At 52.7% G+C, this 20,151-nt stretch overlaps 1 protein-coding gene across 1 annotated transcript; it reads right to left on the bottom strand.

Moving 5' to 3' along the window:
* Window positions 1–7: 7 nt before the first annotated feature.
* SHANK3 (SH3 and multiple ankyrin repeat domains 3) lies at window positions 8–19,610 on the bottom strand. The gene is made up of 5 exons (XM_044678472.1): window positions 18,904–19,610; window positions 7,179–7,268; window positions 6,013–6,143; window positions 4,964–5,048; window positions 8–135 (listed from the first exon to the last, which is right to left on the bottom strand). Exons 1-5 carry the CDS (start codon window positions 19,154–19,156, stop codon window positions 110–112), a joined length of 585 nt encoding a protein of 194 aa, XP_044534407.1. The 5' UTR covers window positions 19,157–19,610; the 3' UTR covers window positions 8–109.
* Between the last annotated feature and the right edge of the window lie 541 nt (window positions 19,611–20,151).

Here is a 20,151-nt window from a genome sequence, read left to right as displayed (position 1 = left end):
GGGATCCCATGGCCCTCACGGACAGCATCCTGCATGGACGAGCTCCTCGGGAACTTCCCCTCCAGGAGAGAGGCCAGCTTCTCATCTTCCCCTACGGAGGGACCGGCAGTCAGGCCCGGGGCCCTGGGGTGAGGCCTGGGGAGGGAGAGGGGGTCGGGGCGTGGGGGAGCAGTGGAGACTTGGAGGCACCTGGGAGGTGTGGAGAGAAGGAAAGCTGGGGGCGGGGAGGAGGGGGGCCTGGCAGGTGTCCTCGGAGCCTTTGGCCAAGTGCCTCCAGGGCACACTGGCCGGGAGGGTCTCTGAGGGTGGGCCCCAAGGCTCTGCTTTTTGCCGTTTTTTATCAATGACTGGGCTGGAGGCAGGGGCGACTAGCTTATAAAGGAGGCCCGAAACACAAAGCCGAGGAGAGCTTAACACACCAGGGTCATACAATCGGGATCCAAAACTATCTGCCGCGGAGGGCCAAGGCAAACAAGATGAAATGGGACCAGCTACACAGAAAAGCGTCTACTCAGAACACTCAAAAGCCAAATGGAACTGAGGCTGAGCCTATGGGGGAGGCCCTGCTGCACAGGCTGGGGGGAGCAGCTGAGGAATACTCTCCCGGGGCCCTGCTCCAGGCCAGCTGGGCCTGGGATTCTTCGGATGAACAAGACCTGCCGATCTGCCTTCTCTACCCAGAAGCCTCAGGGCTCAGGACCTCAAGAAGAGCGGCTCAAAGTGGGGGAGGGGGGCAGGCCTCCCTGGAGGAAGCAGAGAAAGCACTGGGGTTCAGGTGGGGGCCAGAAGAGACACATTGCTACGGTAACCAGAGCAACTGAGCCAGGAGAGGCGGGTGATCTGAGCCAGGAAGACACAGACTTCTTAGGGGAAGCGTGTATCAAGCTGTCGCAAACACGGAGAGGCATCACGCAGCCGGGAGAGAACATGGCAGAGGAGGCGGCCCTGGCAAATCCCAGAGGGATGGCTGGGGCCACTGGGGGGGGAGAAGAAATCGGGGGGAACAGAGAAGGCAAGGCAAACAAAGGCCCAGGCAAGAGAGCAGAGAGAGGCTGGTGGTGGAGATCAAGGATGCTAGGATGCCCGTGTCTAGTAGGCAGGAAGCCTTCAGGGGCCCACCAGGCAGAAGCAGCCTTCGAAGGGAGAGGAACAAGGAGCACCCCAGGGTTTACAGAGCACCTCCCGGGAGGGAGTTAGAACCCACGAAGTATCATCCTCGGCTGTACTGGTGAGAAGGCAGGCCCAGAGCGAGGTCCTAGCCAGGAAGATGAGAGCTTCTGAGCACAGAGCTAACCCCGTCCCCTCCTTTTTCAGATAAGACGACTGAGGTCTGTGGAAGCCACAGGCACACAGACCTAAGGGGCCCCACAAGTGATGATGTCCAACCTCTTCATTTAACATTAGGGGAAACCGAGGCATGAAGAAATGAAATCATTTGCCCAGGCTTGCTTACAAAAGTGGAAGTGCAAAAGAGGCTTTCTGCCCATGACCAAAAAGCATGTGGCTTGGCTGCTAGAGGAACACAGAGACCTTTCGAAACCACCGTCTGGCCGGGTGCCTCCCCTGCACGGACAAGTTCATAAGACTCGCCTTGAAAGGCACCGTAACAGAGAGAGCTTTCTTCAGCAATTTTTTCTCTATTCAGATCAAAGTCCAGCCTAAGCCAAGGAGCCCGCAACCTCCTTGCCAGAGGGCTTTGCCAGAGCAGTGGAGGCCATCCCAGGCAGAGTTTAGATGGAAGAGGGCCGCCCAACAAATGGCCGAGGCCTCCCGGCGCCCTGGTTTGGGGATGGCAATGGGTCAAAGGGCATCATGGGGAGAAATGCACCAGGAATGTAAAAATGAGATTCGCAAGGGCTCAAAAGAATGTGGCCTGCTGAGCTGCCCCACTTTGGGCAAGTGACCTCTCTCCTCCCTGCGTCTCTAGTTCTACATCTCAGCGGCCATGGCACCTCCCATAGAAAGTTGATGTCAGGCTCCCAGGCAACAAGCCTGGGTAGGTAAAGCATATTGCTTCAATAAAGAAAGTCTACTGACTTTCGTGTAATTCATCATATTTCTTTTTAATATTCTAAATAAGGTTTATTTCAATAAAGAAATCCGTGCAGGCTACAAATTCCTTTCCTTGTGGCTACCCCGGGGTTAGTTTGGATTATGGGGATCATTTGGAGTATGGGATGATGGGGTTAGCTCCTGGCTAGAATGATCTGGGGCAGGCAATACAGCTAGACCACAAGGATGGGCAAAAGAAAGGAGGCCAGACTGCCTTGGGAAAACTGTGCCTTGCTCTCAGCAGCCCTAGCCTTTCTGAAATAAAAGCCCATGTGTATCCCCAGCATCCTTTCCATGATGCCGAATAGGAGTGAATCATCATATATCATCCGCACTGAAGAATCAAAGCTTCAGGCCAGGACCAGGAAGGCAGGGAGGAGACAGAGTGGCCATAAACTGATGCTGCCAGGTGCACAGTGCGGGAGCAAAGCTTCCAGCGAATGGGAAAAGAGGATACCCAGGCACATTGGGGAACAGAGGCAAAACGAGTGGATGGCTGGTATCTACCACGAGAGCCCAGCATGCGGGAGCCCCTCTCCAGAAAATGAATGCATGGGAGAACATGGGCAAGAGGTATCCAGAATGAGAAGGTGTGGCTAAACTGAGATTTGTACGTGGAGGGGGACCCCCAAACACAGATCTGCTGCTGTGTCGAAGAGGTTGGGGTTTGGGTCTTCAACCTCCCTGAAGGCAGGAACTATGGTTGAATTTCAGTTTCTCCCCCAGGACCAGCACAGGTGGCTCTGCATTCAGTAGGTGTCTAATAAATATTTGTGGCTTGAAATGAGCTGAATTTTTTAAAAATCAAAGGCCAGACACGCCTAGAAAGAGGTTTAACATACATAAGAAGTCAAAAGAGGCTACTATATGATGAGGGGAAAGATGGGCTCATCTTTCCTGAAAGCACTCAGCCAGAATGAACAGGGGATGGCTGGCAATGGACGAGAGGGACAACAAAAAGGACTTCCTTTTGGCACCTTAGGGACAAGGAGAAAATAAGAGGGACAGCACTGCTGTGGGCTGAGCCACTCTTTCTTATTCGGCTCTCTTTTCTCCACCAAGGAGAACAATCATCAAACTCAAACAAAACAAAAGTATAAAACAGGAAATGGAATTTCAAGCTAACTTAGGGGACAGCAAAAAAGCGGCAAGATGCTCTTACAGAGTTCGAGTCACCTTGATGAGATGAATAAGACACCAGGGGGATGGACAGTCCAACAGGTGGCCTTACTAAGTCACTGTGATCTCTGAAAGTCGGGGGGGGGGGGGACCAGGAGAGAAACCATAGGACCAGAGAAGGGCAAAGGTTACCTGATTTCTAAGAAGGTGACACATATCAGTAAAAGAACAGCCGTTGACCAGCAAAAGCCAGCAAGAGTTCCAGAATCAGTCCCTTCCAGCTAACCTTGCCTCAGCAGAACATCCCAAGATTTCAGTAATGCACTAGAGAAAGACGGATGCCCTGGCCAAGAGAGAGGTGGACGGCGACCCAGCTGGACAGCCTTGAAACGGAATGAATGACTCGATGCAGTGAGCAGGCTCTAAACCAGTGAGTTGGTGTCAAATGGGAGGGAGTTGTCTGGGAGCACCCTCGAGGGCTCTGCCCTCTCTGGTCAGCATTTTGGTCCAACACTTGGATAAAGGCATCGATGGGAGGCTCCCCAACCTCCTACTGCTAGAAGGAATAGTTGCTGTGTTGGGCACCAGAGCAGGATCTCCCCAAATGTGGGCACATACATTAGAAGGATGAGTTAAATCTATTAAGATAATTGTAACAGGGATAAAAGCTAAGTCTGTGGTTAACAAACCAACCAACTGCACAAATACAGGATGGGGAAGGTTGTCTACAAGAAATCTGTTTCAGTGAACCGTGAGCTCAGTGGCTGCCACGTGGACCAAAAAAAGCTCACACCATCTTGAGCTCCATTGAGAAAGAGAGGGACCAACACTCAGACATACAGAAAGCCAGAGACCCAGAGAAAGGGAGACAGACAGGCAGAGAGTAGCCATGACTAGGGAGGTGGTGGTGGCTTCTACTCTGCTCAGACCACATCGGAGCACCACGTTTTCGGAACATTATTAACAAATGAGCACATTTAATGGAGACAGCCAGGATGATGAAGGGCCTTAACTTCTTTGGACTAGGGATGTTTAGCCTGGAGCTGAGGAGACTCGAAGCATCTTACGACAGCTGCTTCAAGTCTCTCACGGGCTTTCATGTGAAAGAGGCATTAGACGTCTTTGACTTGGTGTCAGAAGACAGAATCAAAATCAGTGGGGAGGGGACGCTGCAAAGAGGAAGATTTGGGGCTGGGGGAGGGGGTGGGAATTGAAGAAGGAAATGTCTAGCCATTAGGATTGTTCAAGCACAGACGGTCCCCTTGAAGGGCCCAAGAGATCTAACCAAGGCAGTGAGGCCCTCGTCACTGGAAGGCCGCACCACAACTACCTGCTAGGGACGCTAGAGAATGAATGCCTGTATTGGGGGGAGAGCTGGAGGAGACGACTTCTAATGTGCCAACTATATACAGACTGGGAAAGGGCGTTAGTGACAGGATTGAAGGGCAGGGGGAGGAATATAGGAGGAATGCTGGTAAAGGAAGAAGTGACAATGGACACTTTCCAATCTCCACGTTTCAAGGGTAAGGTGGTGGCATAAGGAGGGCCCCTTGATCTCTATTTCCCATTCCTGCGAGTGTCTCATTCCTGCTCTGACCCTCATGTCCCTTTCATCTCTTCCCATAGCGTAAGGGTTCTCCTGTTCCTAAAGTTCCTCTCATCTTTCCAATAACTGGCTCCCCTTATCCCCCGGCCTCCATGATTCCCATGATCCCACCGTCGACTTCATTCCTCCATATCCATGAAATACCCCCCACTCCATACCATCCCCTAGAATCCACCATAGCCATACCTACAGATTTGGTGCGTGGGATGCCCTTGCGAAGGGATCCAGGAAGCTTCTCGGAGCCAGGGAGGCCCTGGCGTTCAAACAAAGACTGTGAGGAAGGAAAACGAAAAACGAGAGAGGGACCTAAGCACCAGAGATCCTACTTCCAGATACTTTTCTACGGCCCATAAACATCCCACATCATTCCCCGGATGCCCCCAAGCTGCCACCTAACAACCCACACAGATCCCAAAGCCCCAAAACCAACAACTCCCTCACGGATCCCCTGATCCTCTCAAACATCCCACCAGTCAACCCTTACCGAACCTCCCCCACCGATCTATCAACATCTCCGGATACTTCTACTTCCCAGCCACAATTCCCGTCCTTGACCACATCCATACCAATCCCCTGTGACTCTGGTCAGTAAGTGGCATGATCATCCCCACGTTTATACTGCTCTGACACCTCTGATTCCCCTTCTTATAAACTCCACGACCTTGACCTCAGCGCACCCCATGGCTTTCATTCCACGGTCCGACTCGCACTGATGCCAGGGACCCCCATGACTCCTCTCTCACTGGCCTTTGGGGCCCCATTCACAGTCATCCATCTAATCCCACTCCCAATAGCCCCACCTCCACCGACCCTGTGGCACCACTCCCAGCGAGCCCCTCACACAGGTGCCAGGACTTACATCCCATGAGGCACATCCCTCCACTCCCCGGGGATCCCACTGCTCACACTGACCCCCGACCTTCTCTGACTAGCCCCTGTGAGGCTGCTCTCAGTGAATCGTAGGGTGCAGTTGCCAAAGACCTCCATTATCCCATTCCCAGTGGCCCCCACCCCCTATTCCTTGTGGTCCCCATGGCTCCTCTCTCAGTGACGCTCATGGCTACACTGATGCGGAGCCCCGTGACCTTCCTCCCATTGGCTCCAGGCACACGGGCCCATCCCACTGAGTCCCAAAGCCCTGCTGACAATGACCCTGTGGCTTCTCCTGTAGTGCCCCCTCCCTTCCTCAGTGGCCCCGCTTCCACGCCCAGCGTAGCCCCCAGAGCTCCACTCACACTGATCTCTGCGGGAGTGATGCGCCGACTCGTGGGCCGCTGCTTGACAGTGGCCGCCCTGGAGTCAGCGTCCGCGATGTCCGGTCTCAGCGTGGGCTCTGCAGCTGCCGCCAGGATCTCATCCAGCTTCTCTGCATAATCCAAAGGAGGCAGAGACTGAGCGGCCTTTGGCTTCTGCCCTCTGATCCCCGACTCACCCTCTCCCCAGCTGGGGGGAGCCACCGTGCTAAGTAGACACCATCGATGGAACGAGGTACAGGCAAGGTGGACGGTCTCCCCGGGTGCGGCACCCAAGGGGGCCAGCCGGGTGCATCCGGCTGCTCCCAATTTCAACTTTCCCACAAAAATCTCTATTTTGCTTTAAGTTGCATTCTTGGTAGAGGGGGGATAACTTTCAAACCCCTCTGCGGACCCTCCACCGGGAGGCTTCTCCTTAGCCCCAGCATCATTTCCCTCTCCCCCTCATCGCTATGCCCAGCTCCCCCTCCCCGTCTTCCCCTCAGTCCTTCCAGAAGCCCAGGCCCTGGGGCCGGGCCACACCAGGGATCAGCTCCCCCAACCCCCACCCAGGCAGGGAACTTGCAAATCGGATCAGAACTTCTCTCCCCCTCCTGACTCACATAAGGGGCCCTTTAGGGCTGCTTCTCACCTGGGAATTGATCTAAACCCTCCTGATTTCAGGGGGGCCTTCATTCCTGAACCCTTCAATCGATCGACCAATCGATCGACAGCATTTTATTACGCGAATGCTGCGTGCTGGGCACTCCCTCATAGAAGCATCTCTCCCCACTCCAGCCCTGGGACCCCCGAGGGGGGAGTGAGCCAACTCTACTCCTTCCCACCCCACTGGCCCCAGAGAGCACCACTCCACAGGGGAAAAGTGGAGGGGGTGGGAGAGAGGAAGGAAATCCCCCCCCTCGTGGGAAAGCTCTCCGGGTCAAAGTCCCCAGCGGGGCCAAGGCCCAAGTTTGCCAGTCATGAAAGCCCTTTTTTGCAAGTTTTGTTCAGAAAGTTCCGTTCTGTACAATGGGTACAGGCCCTGGCTGAGTTCTCCAAGCTAGCTAAAGACAGCCCAGCCAAAGAAAGAAGCAGCCCCGTTAGGCAACAAGCCAGCAGCTTCCCAGCAGATAGCAGCCTGGAGGGGGCAAACAAGAGTGGAAAGTTACCTCGGGCAGACTGGGGGTAAGCTGGCGTGGGGGCTTTGGTGCTCTCGGCTGCAAGGCGCCCCAGGAAGGCGTGGCTTTCTCTTTTCTCTTCTGCCTCATGTGGAGAAAGGAAGAGGAGCTCTGAGGGCAGGGAGCTTGGAAAGGCAACCTAAGGCCATCCCTGTGATGAGCAGGAAGCAGTCACAGAAAGGACTCTCTCCTCAGAGAAGTAAGAGGCGCAGGCAGCTGAGGGAAGCAGGCTGGAGGGGGTTGAGGCTGAGCTAAGGCAAGGAGGCCCAGTTACAAAGGAGCATCCCAAGTCAGGGCTGCCACATGAGAAAGTTAGAACAGCGGAGGAACGGTGAGAAAGGGAGCGAGCGGTGCCTTTAAAGGCTGGCCTTCCTGGCCCCGGGGTCAATGCTATTTCAAGGAACAGTTTTCATTTAAAAAAAAAAAAGATTTTTTTAATAACACGAAGTAAGTAGTGGAAGTTATTAAATTAATTAAACCAGTGAGTGGGCTGGACTAGAAAGCCACCATCTGGAACCTGTCTCCCAGCTTCCACTATCACCTCCAGGTGGCTGACGCTGGCTCGCTCGCTCGTCTGCAGAGCCTGCCAGGCCTCTTCACAGGGGAAGGAGAAGGTCACCAAACCCTCTTCACTTCCGTTTCCAGCTACCTGTTGGACGCCCGCACCTTGCTGCCCTGCTATTCCCTCCCATTCAACATGTTCAAGCCTGGGTTTCTCTCTCTCGGCAAACTATCTTCTGATTGCTCTGTTTCTGTTGATAGGACCTGCTATTCTTCAGTCATTCAGTCATTCAACAAGCATTTATTAAGTCTCTCTTATGTCTGAGGCACTTGTGGGGTTGATGCTGGAGATACAAAGACAAAATGATGGCTAATCCCTAGCCTCTGACCCTTTGCCCCTCCCCAGGCCTTCTTCAGAACTCGCTGTCTGTCTCTCCCCATCTGGCCCCGGTTTGCCCCCCCCCCCCACGCTTCCTCACTCAAATCCTCCACTCCAGCCAAACTGGCTCTATCGCGATCCCTAGGGCCGGGCGGCTCGGTCCATCTCTGAAAGTGTGTTCATGTGCAGAGGCTCCTTCAGCTCAGAGACCTCCTAATGGAAGAGGCGGCACTGGCAGAGCTGGACCTGCCTTGGCAATGTCAGCCGAGGCGCCGCGAGCTTAGGCGTGACTCCGAGGCCCACGAGGCCCACCCACGAGGCCCACGAGGCCCAGGCGGAATGTCATGCAGAGCACGCTCGGTTTAGGGTCAGATCTTTGAAGTCGTTTGAACCTCTCTGGGCCTCGGTTTCTTCATCGGAAATGTGAGGGAGTTGGGCAGGATGGTCTCAAAAGTCTCCTCCGGCTTTAAATAGTGTGGCCGGAGGAGTCATTCCAGGGAGTGTGGTATTTGGCGACCCCTGATGGAGCTCTACTGACTGTGAGGTCAAAGGCCAACAGAACCGTTTGATCTGGCCCGGATGCAAACTAAAAAGAGGCAGAACCGACCAGTGACGTGGACTACCAAAAGTAACACAACTTGTGGACCCTGGCCAGATCTCTGCACCTTCCTCAGCCTCAGCTTCCTGATCTGCGAAATGAGGTGGAGACCGGACTGGACTAGGATCCTGAGGCTCCCACAAAGGATCACATAGAGCATTCCTCTTCAGGTGAGAGGGGATAGAATGGCCCCAGCATTGGACTTAAGGATCAGGAAACCCTGGGTCTCCATTCTGTCTTAAACACTCCAGCTATGCGGCCAGAGAACAGCGTGTGTGGGGCCTCAGCTTCCTCATCTACAAAACGAGGGGACTGGATCTGATGGCCTCAAGGGTCCCTTCTGGCTCTAAGCTAAGATCCCACTGAGGTCCCTTCCCACCCTAAGCCTTTGATTCAAAATCACAGACTAACGAGACCAGGGAAGATGCCAATCCTTATGCCCTCTCCTACAGAGAAAGCCAGCCACAAGATGCCCGGACAAGAAGAGGAGAGGACGAGGCTTCTGACAGCTGGCATGGCTTTCCTGGGTGCCTTGCATGTCTCTGTCAACAGATGGTGCTCAGAAAACCCAGATTTCCTCTACACACCTTCTCTGGGGAAACCTGAGTCCAATCAGTGGGATATGGGAGGTGGGAGGATGCCTGCTTACTGGATGGTATGTCAGACGCCAGGAGAATGGGCACAAAAGATTGGGGCAGAGGCCCACTGACCTGCACCCTACCTGGCCTGCAGGCAGGTCCTACCTTTTCCCAAAAGCCCACATTGACAGCCTTCTCACCCCTCTGTGCTCCTAACCGTCCTCCCTCGGAGTCCTGGCCCACATTACAGCCTATCCTGATACTGAGCTGTTCCTCCACGGGCCTTGCCTCCCCGACGAAGCTGTGTGCTACTAGAACCCCTTGCTCATGTCTGTCTTTGCATCTCCCTCCGTGTCTCAGACAGAGCTCTGCAAAAAGCAGGTGCTTGAGAATGATGAGTCAATGAATGACAGAGAATGAATGAATGAATGAATGAATGACCTCTAAGCCGAAGGGCTTAGGTCATGTCCCTCCTTCCCACCACCTAGTAAATGCTCATCAGGGCTACAGGGACGAAAGCACCCAGACTCCCTTGTGGAAGTTGGAGCTATGGAACAAGAGGCACAAAATTACAATACACATACACATACGTACACATGTGCATGTGCACGTGCGCGAGCACACACACACACACACACAAACACACAAACACACAGAGGGAGACTGAGGCACAGGAGGCTTACTCAGCTATTCAGACTCAGGGCCCAATGCTAGGGGCCTCAAAGACTTTGTAGACAGGCTTCTGGACACAGGGTCAGGAACCTCTGGGAAATAAAGAAATGGAGACAGGTGCCACAGGGCTGAAGATGGCCAGATGTTCACCTGCTCTTCAAATGGGTGAGGAAAATGTTGTCTGCCAACTATAGGCTTGGGAGCTTGACGCCTAACCCTGGCAAAATGTTAGAATGCATTACGGCATTAAAAGGATTAGTCATGCACTTGGAAAGGAAAATAGCAATCACGGAGAAATAGCATGGGGTCTTCCAAAAGCCACACTAACATCCATCATGCCCTTTTGGGGCAGTTACAAAATCGAGGAAGCGCTGTAGACAGAGGCTGCCTGCACTTCAGCAAAGCAGCTGACAGTCGCTCACAAAACCCATGTGAACAGGATGGAAAATACTGGCTGAATGGCTGTACAATTAGGTGGGTTCTGAACTGTGCGCCCGGCCAAATTCCAAAGAGCCATAATTATGGAAAAGGTGTCGGGAAAGTTCAAGTGGAATGTTCTTGCCCTTTCGCTATTCAATAGGCACATCCATGGCTTAGATGAAGGTGTAAGTGGTATACTTCTCCAATTTAAAGACGGTAACCAAAGAAGAGCGGGAGAGCTCCCATTTCCAAAGAAAAGACCCTCACAGATATGATTGACAGGACAGAAGCAACAGGATGAAATATAACTGAGATAAATGCAAAAGACCTCCACTTTGGTCCCAAAAATCAATTGCACAAATACAAAAATGGGGACGGGATTAGACAAAACTCCATAGATTAAAGGTTGGAGAACTCACTGTCATCGGTGCAACGTGGTAGCCAAACAAAGAAATAGATCCCAAACTGACTTGATCTTAGGTCCCATCAACAAAAAACCTAGCTTTGGTCCTGTGCGTTTGGTCAGACCCTACTGGAGGAGTATTGTGCTCAGTTCAGGGGGCTGACTTGTTTTTAAAGGATTTTGGCGATCTGGAACATAGCCAGAGCTGGTGAGCAAAATGGTGGAAGGAACTAGAGGCATTTAGCCTAGAGAAGACAAGACTGAGCAAGGAAGTCATGGCTGTTTCCAAATATTGAAAGTCTGGTAGAGAGATCAGCCTTGGCTCCAAAATGGAGAGCCAGGAACAGAAGGATGAAGGGGCAGATTTGGGCTAAATATAAGTAAAATGGAAGCTGTCCAATGATAGCTCTGGGTTTTATTTCATAGGTAGTGAGCCCTGTGTCATGAAAAGTGTTGAAGCAGAGGCTAGATGACACCTCCACGTCTCAGAACCTTCCAGAAGCTGTCCTCTAACTCATTGTACATTTTATACTGAAAGGTCATTGATCTGGAATTCAGTTCTGGTCTCAGTTCTTCAGTAAATTAACTGTGTCACCTTAGCCATGTCCATTCTCTTCCCCTTCTGTAAAATGAGAGGGCTGGGCTTGAGGGCCTCTAGGCTTCCTTTCAACTTTAAAAGACTGTCTCCTCTGTTTCCACCAGGCAGGTTATAAGGATCACAATGCTCAACAATCAATCCTTCTTCCTAAATTTCCTTCATTGTAGTGTGAGCCTCTTGTCTTTAGATTGCCTGAAAGTCGTCATATTAATCCCCAGAAGGACTGGACATAGTTATCTCATCTCCCCAGGACAGGGTATGGGGAGCCAGACAAAAGGACAACTGGGAGGGGATGGGTCTAGAACCCAGTCTAAGGTTGCTTTCAAAAGAAAAACCCCCAAACCCCTATAGTTCCCATAGAAGGAACTGAGGATGGGGGAAGGAAGTGGTAACACAGTAGAGACCTCAGGGGAAAGGAGGGGGTAGTATGGGGATGATGTGAGGATGGTGGAAAGATGGTAAAGGGAATCTGGGTAGGGATGGCTGCAAGCCCTGGAGGGCCATGGGTTCCTTACAAGCAGGTGACTCACCCCCTTTCCTCCTCCGAATTGAGGCTTGGAATCAAGAAACAGTACAGGGGATGAGAGGCAATCTTCTTCCCTCGGTCCCTTGGGACACCCCAGCCCATTACTCCCCATCCTTAAGGTGCTGCCCAATTCCATGCCACCTTCTTTCTGTACTTCTGCCCCTGATCCCCAAACTCCCTTTCAGCATCTTATCCCCCTTCTTATAGCCCCCATTTCCCCCTCCTTTGGTACCCTGTGCCCCAGAATTTCTTCCCCCTATCGCTTTTCCTTTAGCACTCCCTCTTCTTTTTTGCAACCATTCACCCCTCTTTTAGCAACCAATCCCCCAGAATTTCATTCCCTATCCTTTAGCACCCTATAGCCCCTCCTATAGCACCCTATCCCCTTCCTTTTAGCCCCCATCCCTCCCTTCTTCACCTCATTCCTCGGAATTTCATCCCCAATCGTCTAGCACTCCATCCCACCTCCTACCCATCTGCCCTCATCTTTCAGCTCTCCATCTCTCCTCCTTCAACAGCCCATCCTTCAACCCTTCTGTCCCAGAGTTCCCCATCCCAGACTGTGGGCAGAGGGGGCTCCAGAGCTTCAGGAAGCACCCTAAATGAGGAGGGGTAGGAGTAAACCACTCCAGGAGTAAACAATGAGGAGTTGCACACCCACACACATACTCACACATACGAACACACCCATATGCACAAACTGTAAGGAAAGTACTCTGCCACCCCTGTACAACTAGAGGCTTTTAAAATATTTCAAAAGGAAAAAAAGGAAAATCCCCTTTAAGAAGCAAATTTGGCAGGGAAGCCCTTGGTCTGGTTGATGAATCATCTTTTAGTATTCTGCACTGAGTAACTTTACACAAAAGCAAGCAGAAGCATGGCAGCCAAGGGAACCATTTCCTGATTGGAAAAAGAATCTCGGAGAGCTTTGAAGGCATGAGGACATGTCTAAGAGCTGTGGACTCTTGCTTCTCTGCCAGGAACACAACAGGACCTGGATATCTAGATTTCCCCGAGAGGTGAGACCTGACAGGGAAAGCAAGCCGATAGGGCAGATGGGGAGCAAAAGGAGGCAAGTTATCACCCCTTTTCCCTGGACTAGCACAGCAAGCCCAGGTCAAGGCCCGGGAAAAGCTGGGGGATCAGGCAGGCACAGGCCTAACACAACAAAGAGGAAAGCAAAGGTTCCCTGTTAAAAATCAAACTGAAAAGCCCTCGGTGCCATGTTGTTTGTCTTTGGAATTCAGAGACGAGTCAATGTCCTCATCGGGGAGTCACTTTTCTAGGGCTTAGCATCTCCTCCTTTTCAAAACTACAACCACCACAGGCTTTAGGGGTCACCAAAGCCCACATCCTCATTTTACAGAGGAGGGAACTGAGCCTCAAAAGAAGTTCATAGACTGTCCTAAGGTCATGGAGGTTGTAAGTGCAGAGTCAATTCTGCCTCTTCTCTTGCCTCTCTCTCAGAGGGACAAGTGTGGGTCCTCCTTTGTAAGATCAATCTTTCTCCTCAGGCCCTCAGGCCATCTCCTCTCACTTCCTTGGTCCTTCCTTCATCCATGATCCTGCTTTCTCTTCAGGGTCCCTTCCCTCCCAAGCCTTCTGCCAACCAGGTCATCCCTCAAGTTCTCTCCTTCCCTTCACAGCTGACCTTCTAGAAAGACTGTCTCTACCATTGCCTCCACCTGTTCTTTCCTTCACTCCATGCAATTTGGTTTCTGGAATTTGCTTCTCTCTCAAGTCACCAGGAGCAAATCACCAAGCCAAGAGGTCTTTGTGTAGACTCCATCTTTGACCTCTCTTCAGCCATTGGCACCCGGATGGCTGACCTGGCCCACCCAAACTCTTTCTTTTCTGAAAGCTTCATGTCCAAGGAAAGAAAAGCTCTTCACATGGCTAGAATGCTGTAAGGCTCTCCCAAAGGCAATCTTGTGGAGTAGGGAGGGCAAATTTGATTCTAAAGGTTCAATGACTTCTCCAGGATAGCACTACTAGAATCTGCAGCAGAATTTGAACCCAGGCTCATGACTCTAAGTCCAGTCTACTACCCCACACCAAACACAGTCACACAGCAGACACAGAGACATCACCTTCGGGCGTTCTTGGGCCCATACAAGGACACAGGCACACGTATAAATTAGCACACACTACCCATGTGAACACAGCCAATCACACAGTGAGACCTGGCAGCTGCTCCACACTCAGGATCACTTCCATTGCCAAAAGAGAGGCAGCAGATGCTTCCTCTGCCTCCTTCTTTCCACTGTTCAGGGCTTTCTAGTTTGTGATGGTCCACCCTAAAGCTCACTCCTGGTCCCCCCACCTTTTCCTTACATGTTCCTAGAGACTATGGACTGGATCCTTCCTTCACCCCTACATCCCATTCTGCCTTAACTTAAACCTTAATTTTACACACACATCCTGTGGTCTCCACTTGAATGTAAGCTCTCTGAGAGCAGGGACTACCGCCTTTTAAAAAAAAAAAAACCTTTACCTTCTGTCTTAGAATCAATACTGTGTATTGGTAAGGGCTAGGCAATGGGAGTTAAGTGACTTACTCAGGGTCACACAGCTAAGAAGTGTCTGAGGTCAAATTTGAACCCAGGATCTCCCATCTCAATCCACTGAGCCACCTAGCTGCCCCCTTTTTTAATCTAGGTGTCCCCACTGCCTGGCACAATAGTAAGCACTTAACTAATGTTTGTAGAATTAATAAGAAACAGGATTTTCAATCTAATAAGTACATATCAAGAACCTTCTGTATGCCTTTGCACCCTATGCTAAGACCTAGAGATTTTAAGCATCGCCTGTGGGTCTTTGCACACTGCGCTAAAAGCCAAGGCTACAAAGATCAAAATGAAACTAGATCCTGCCCTTTGAGAGGATGAAACCCAACTGGCATTTATTATGTGCTTCATCAATACCAGGCCTGAGTTCTGGAGAAGCAGAAACAAATACTACACATAAACGAGAGGGGGGTGTGTGTGATAAAAGAGTTGTCCAGGCAAACTCCAAGCCACCAGGCCAGCTGGAGGAAATGGATGACAAATTTGATACAGATCACAAAGTGATAAACAGCAGGTCTCCAAAAACAATGAGAGGTTCATCTCCTTTACTTCTTCTCTCCTCCCTTTTGCCCTCCCTTTCTCTCAAGCTGATAAACTCTTGACTTTCCTAACTTGTCATTTCATCTTTCAGAAGGGAGAAGAAGTGCTGCGAGGCCATGCTACTCTACATTTCATTCTGACCAGCAGACAGAAGTTAATGGCTAAGATAATGAGGCAGCTTAGTGTAATAAAAAGAAGTTGGATTTGGAATCCAGGAAACTGGAGTTCACATCCCACTTTAAAGTTTATTTTTAGCTGCCTAGCCCAGGATAAGGTATGTCTCTGCTTAATGCCTTAGTTTCCCCATCTGGAAAATGGGAATCCTACTTCTCACATGCCCTTCCTCATCAGCCCCTTGTGAAAAGCACTTTGCAAACCCTGGGCTCCATGAGTAATGTGACAGAAAGTGCTGACTGATGGACTGAAGCCTGTCTGTGCAGTGATGTGCAGGAGGGAATCAAAGGCCTCTGGTCCCTTTGGACATGCTAACTAGTTACTTGCATAATGGCCCAGATGAGCTGTTTATTGTCATATTTGTAGATAGCAGAAAGTTGGGTGGGATCACTAATATGCCATTGAAATAGGAATCATGATCCTGAGAGATCCTGATAGGACAGAATCAGGGGCTAAAGCTAACAGGACTTTACAAGACTTACATTACTTGCTGTCCAAACCACTCACTTTACAAATGAGACCCAGATAGAGTAAGGATCACTGGTCCAAGATCACTCACAATAAAATTCAATAGGGATCAATGTCAAGTTGGACACAGGTTCAAAAAATCAACTTCCTGAATAACTGATAGAAGGCAGTTTGACTGGACAGAAGGTTCCTATGAAAAAGATTGAGGTAGAGATGGGGGAGGGTGAGAATAAATGTACTGCAGTGGGTCCAGAACAATCGAGAAAAATCTCATGTGCTCTCAAGGTGCAGTAAGCAACAGTTTTGCTACTGAACCCTAAGGCTCCCAAAGCCTTTCCATCAACCCTAAATCTGATATTCCCTCTATATGCTGGCTGCCTCCTCTATTAGAATGGAAGTTCCACAGTGGGGCAGCTAGATGGCTCAGCAGACTGAGAACCAGGGCTAGAGACAGGAGGTCCTGAGATCAAATCTGGCCTCAGACACTTCCTAGTTGTGTGACCCTGGGCAAGTCACTTGACCCCCATTGCCTAGCCCTTACCACTTTTCTGCCTTGGAACCAATACACAGGTGAGGGTTTAAAAAAAAAAAAAAAGAATGGGATCTCCTTAGGTATGGGAACTATCTGACTTTTCCATTTGTATCCTCAGTGTTTGGCACATAGGAAGTGCTTAATTAATGTTTTTATTCATTTATTAATAGAAATCTGTCACCCAGAGCAAGTGACATGACCACCTCTATTAGCTGCCCTCCTCAGACTATTCCTTTCAGTTCTGGACACTACCTCTTAGAAGGGAGGCTAGAAAGCCTCAAGAGGATCACTACGAGGAGGCTGGGGAGACGCTGAACCCTGGGTGCTAATTAATGGATGAAGGAACTGAAGGTATTCAGACTGAAAAAGAGAAGACTCAGGGGAACCTTTGAGTATCTGAAGAGCTGGAATGGGAAGCAGGATTAGATCATTCCGCTTGGCCCCAGAGGGCAAGACCAGGAGCGCTAGGTTGCAGAGGGACCAATTTAGACTTCAGGTAATAAAAATATGCTAACAATCACTGTTGGCCCAAAGTGGAATGGACTTCCTTGAGGAGCGGCGAGATCTATTACCAGAGGTCTTCCAGTAGGCCAGAGGGCCACTTAGGGATGCTGGAGAAGAGTCGGTGCGGACAGAGATTAGGGTCATTGGACACTGAAGTCCCTTCACTATCTTATGACTCTATGAGAAGCGAGCCACGCCAAGTCAGGAGTCAGGAGGACCTGGGTTCAAATCTAGCCTCAGATACTTCCTAGCTGTGTGATCCTGAGCAAATCACTTAACCCTCTCTGCCTACCCCTCGCCCTTGTTTCTTAGAGGGTTACTAAGACAGAAAGTAAGGGTTAAAAAAAAAAAGAAATAAAAGAAAGCAAAGTGCCCCATCCACTCCTACAGCACCCACAATCTGAGATCTGTTACCTCTAAGTCCATTGCTAGCCCCAATTCTGTTCTAGGGTCCCTGGAGTGATAAAGGGTAATTCACTAGGTCACCCCCCCCTCCCCACCCCAAAGCACTCCCCTTCAGAAGAGCCCAGGAGGCTTCCTTCTGAGGGGGCCATGAGACAGTCTCTCAAGTGGCCTTCCATGAAACTGAACCAGTGGGCCACTGGCCCATGGATCAGTGTGGTCCAAGCCCCCTGGGGCAGGTTGAGAAAAGCAAGCCCCAGACCCTGGCCCCGGACAGCCCCTTGGGGCCCCAGCTGCCACCTCTCCCCTGGCTTAACAGCGACAATGAAAGACAGCCAGGGTGTGGCAGAAGACTGATGGCCGGAGTTCCTCATATATATCACAGGACTACAGAAGAGGGTGAGAGCCAGAAGGGTCCTCAGAAGCCTTCTAGTGCCCATTTTACAGCTCAGGAAGCAGAGGCCCGGAGAAGCCAAGAGCCTTAGTAGCGGGCCTCTCTGGCCAGCCCAGACCCCTTGTCACTAAATCACAGTCTTCACCTCTAACCTCCGACCTCCGACCTCCATGATGTGACACAGATGGAGGGAGGACTACGATAAGGAGAGAACGAGGGAGACAGAAAGAGACACAAGGAAACAGAGACACAGAGGTGGAGATGCCGAGACATGGACAGAGACGCTCAGGCACCCAAATACCACTCACGCATGCATGCTGCTTGGTTCTCCCAAATACCAAACTGGAGGCCCCGAGCTGAGCCCCGTCTCCCACCAACGCCGAGGCCGGACCCAGCGCTCACATTCCTCCCATCCCAGCTCTGGCCCTATGCTGCACTCGGCTCCGGGAGCAGTAGACCAAGCCTGTGTCCATCCTCACCTCCAGATAGGAAGGTGGGACCTGGACCCTCACCTAGCCTAACCTCCCATCCTGGCCTCTGGTGGAGCACCTGTGGGACTTGAGGCAAGGTCCTCCTCTCTGAGCCTCAGTTTCCCCATCACTAAAATGGGGGGCTTGGGCTTGAGGACCTTCCAGCTTGAAAGCTACGCCCCTAGGACAACTTCATCATGAGAGAGGAGTTCTTAGGAACAGGGAACTCGCCACCTCTAAGGCAGCTCCCCCAGTGCTGGACAGCTCTCATTCTTAGCCAGCTGTCCTCCTACTGGGCTAAATCTCACCCCGGGGGCCTGTCCGCCCAGAGCCAGCCAGAGGGAGCCGGCTACTCCTTCTCATCCTCACCTCCATCCCTCCCTCGGCCCTCCGCCCTCACTTCCCTGCCCAGCCCTGTTCTGTTAACCATTCCCATGCCTGCCTCCATCCCTTTCCTCACACGGATCCTCCGTCTCCTGGTCTGGCTCCTCATTCTTACATTACTTCCCCTCCCGAGTTCTGTCTCCAGCCCTCCTGGCTTGGCCCAGCTCCCCTCCCCGTCCATTCCCAACCTTGGGGCCGCCTCTAGATACCAATTCTCTCCCATCTCTCCCCACAGGCTGCCCCGTACCCTGACATCCATTCCCAATTCCCTGGTCTGGCCCTACCTGGGACCCACCCCTGGATCCGTCCCAGTCTTCAGGTTCCCTCCCACGCCCTGGGTCTTTCTCCACCCAGATCCACACCCCCCGGCCCGGCCCTGTCTCCAAGTTCAGCCTCATCCCCCCACTTCATAAGGACTGTCCCCATTCGTTCCCACACTGATCCCCATCCCAGGCCATCCTTCCATGCAGACATCCATCCTTCACGCCTCCTAGACCAGCCCCCTCCTCTGGCCTGTCCCTGTCCCCCCTCTCCATCCCACCTCGGGGTCCCCACCCCCCGCCCCGGCCACTGGGTCCCCGGCCACCACCCCCAACCGCCACTCACCCAGCTCCTCCAGCTCAGCAGTCATGGACTTGGACCGCAGAGTCAGCGTGGTGCTGGGGGCCCTCTTGGGGGGCGGAGGGGCTGGAAGGAAGAGGGACGACTTGGACTTCCTGTCCAGCAGAAGGAGCCGTGGGGTGGCCAGGTGGAGATGCCACTTCCGTTCCACAGCCTGAATCTCCTCGTACTCGCGGGAGGACGAGTCACACTGAGCCAGAATCTTGTTCAGGCTGCGGCTGGAGGCGAACTTCTTCATGGTGTTGGGAGGGATGGGGCCCGCCAGGGGGCGGGGAGAGGGTCCTGGACCCTGGGCACTGTGAGGGGGCCCGCCCACACGGGGCCCCGGAGCCTCCAGGGGGCTCAAGGACCCCAAGGGGCCTGGGTGGGGTTCAGGGGACTCTGGGGGCCTCGGGAGGCTCTGAGCATCTGAAATCACTGGCAGCCTGGCTCCCCTGGCTGAGGGTGGCTTACGGTGGTCAGGGCAGGGGGGACATCGGGACCCTGAGGTCAGAGGTTCAGGTGGAGGCCCGGCCCGGCTCCCCGAGGCTGCAGGGCCTACACCTGCCCCTGGAGGGAGGCCAGGGCTCCTCCCTTCAGCCTGCCACAGGCCCAGCCCACCAGGAGCTTCGGGGGGCCGGGTGGGGCCAGGAGCCCGGGCTGGGGAATTCCGAAGGACTTGGGGCTGCCCAGCCAGGCCAAGGGGCCCTTCCCGAAGCCTCCCGGCCCTGAGATGCAGCGCGCTGCTAAACAAATGCCTCTCCTCTTCCCTTCAGGTACCGCCTCCTCCCCTTCCCCCCCCCCCCCCCAACAATACGGTGGCTTCAACGCTCGCTGTTGCTACGGCAACGCAGGCCTCCAGGCAGCTGCCACCACTGCCGGAGACTCCCTACCCCCCCATTCCTCCGCCCTGGGGCGGGGAGCCTGACGCCAGAAGGGGGGACACAAGGAGAGGCCATGTAGGAAAAGAAACGGGGGGACCCTGAGCCCCATCCCCCTTTGCAGCTGGTTCTCCTTTCCCATGACGCTCCTCAGCCCGCCGGTCTGCTCCCAGCCCCCCAGGCTCCCACCACTCCCTGCTCTCCCATTCTCTTGGCCCCCTCCCCTCTGCTGAGCCCCCCCACCCCGGGCTCCTCTCCAGCCTCCTCCCCTCTGGCTCCCCTCCTCCCTGCTCCCTTAGCCTCCCTCCTCAGGCCCCTCCTTGGCTCAGCACCCCTGGGCCCCCTCTCTGCCCTCCCCATCCCCAACCTTCCT

This window comes from Gracilinanus agilis, chromosome 5 (assembly GCF_016433145.1).
Source record: "Gracilinanus agilis isolate LMUSP501 chromosome 5, AgileGrace, whole genome shotgun sequence".
Taxonomy (NCBI): domain Eukaryota; kingdom Metazoa; phylum Chordata; class Mammalia; order Didelphimorphia; family Didelphidae; genus Gracilinanus; species Gracilinanus agilis.
Note: the sequence above shows the minus strand (reverse complement) of the source record. Positions and strands in the feature narration are given on the sequence as shown.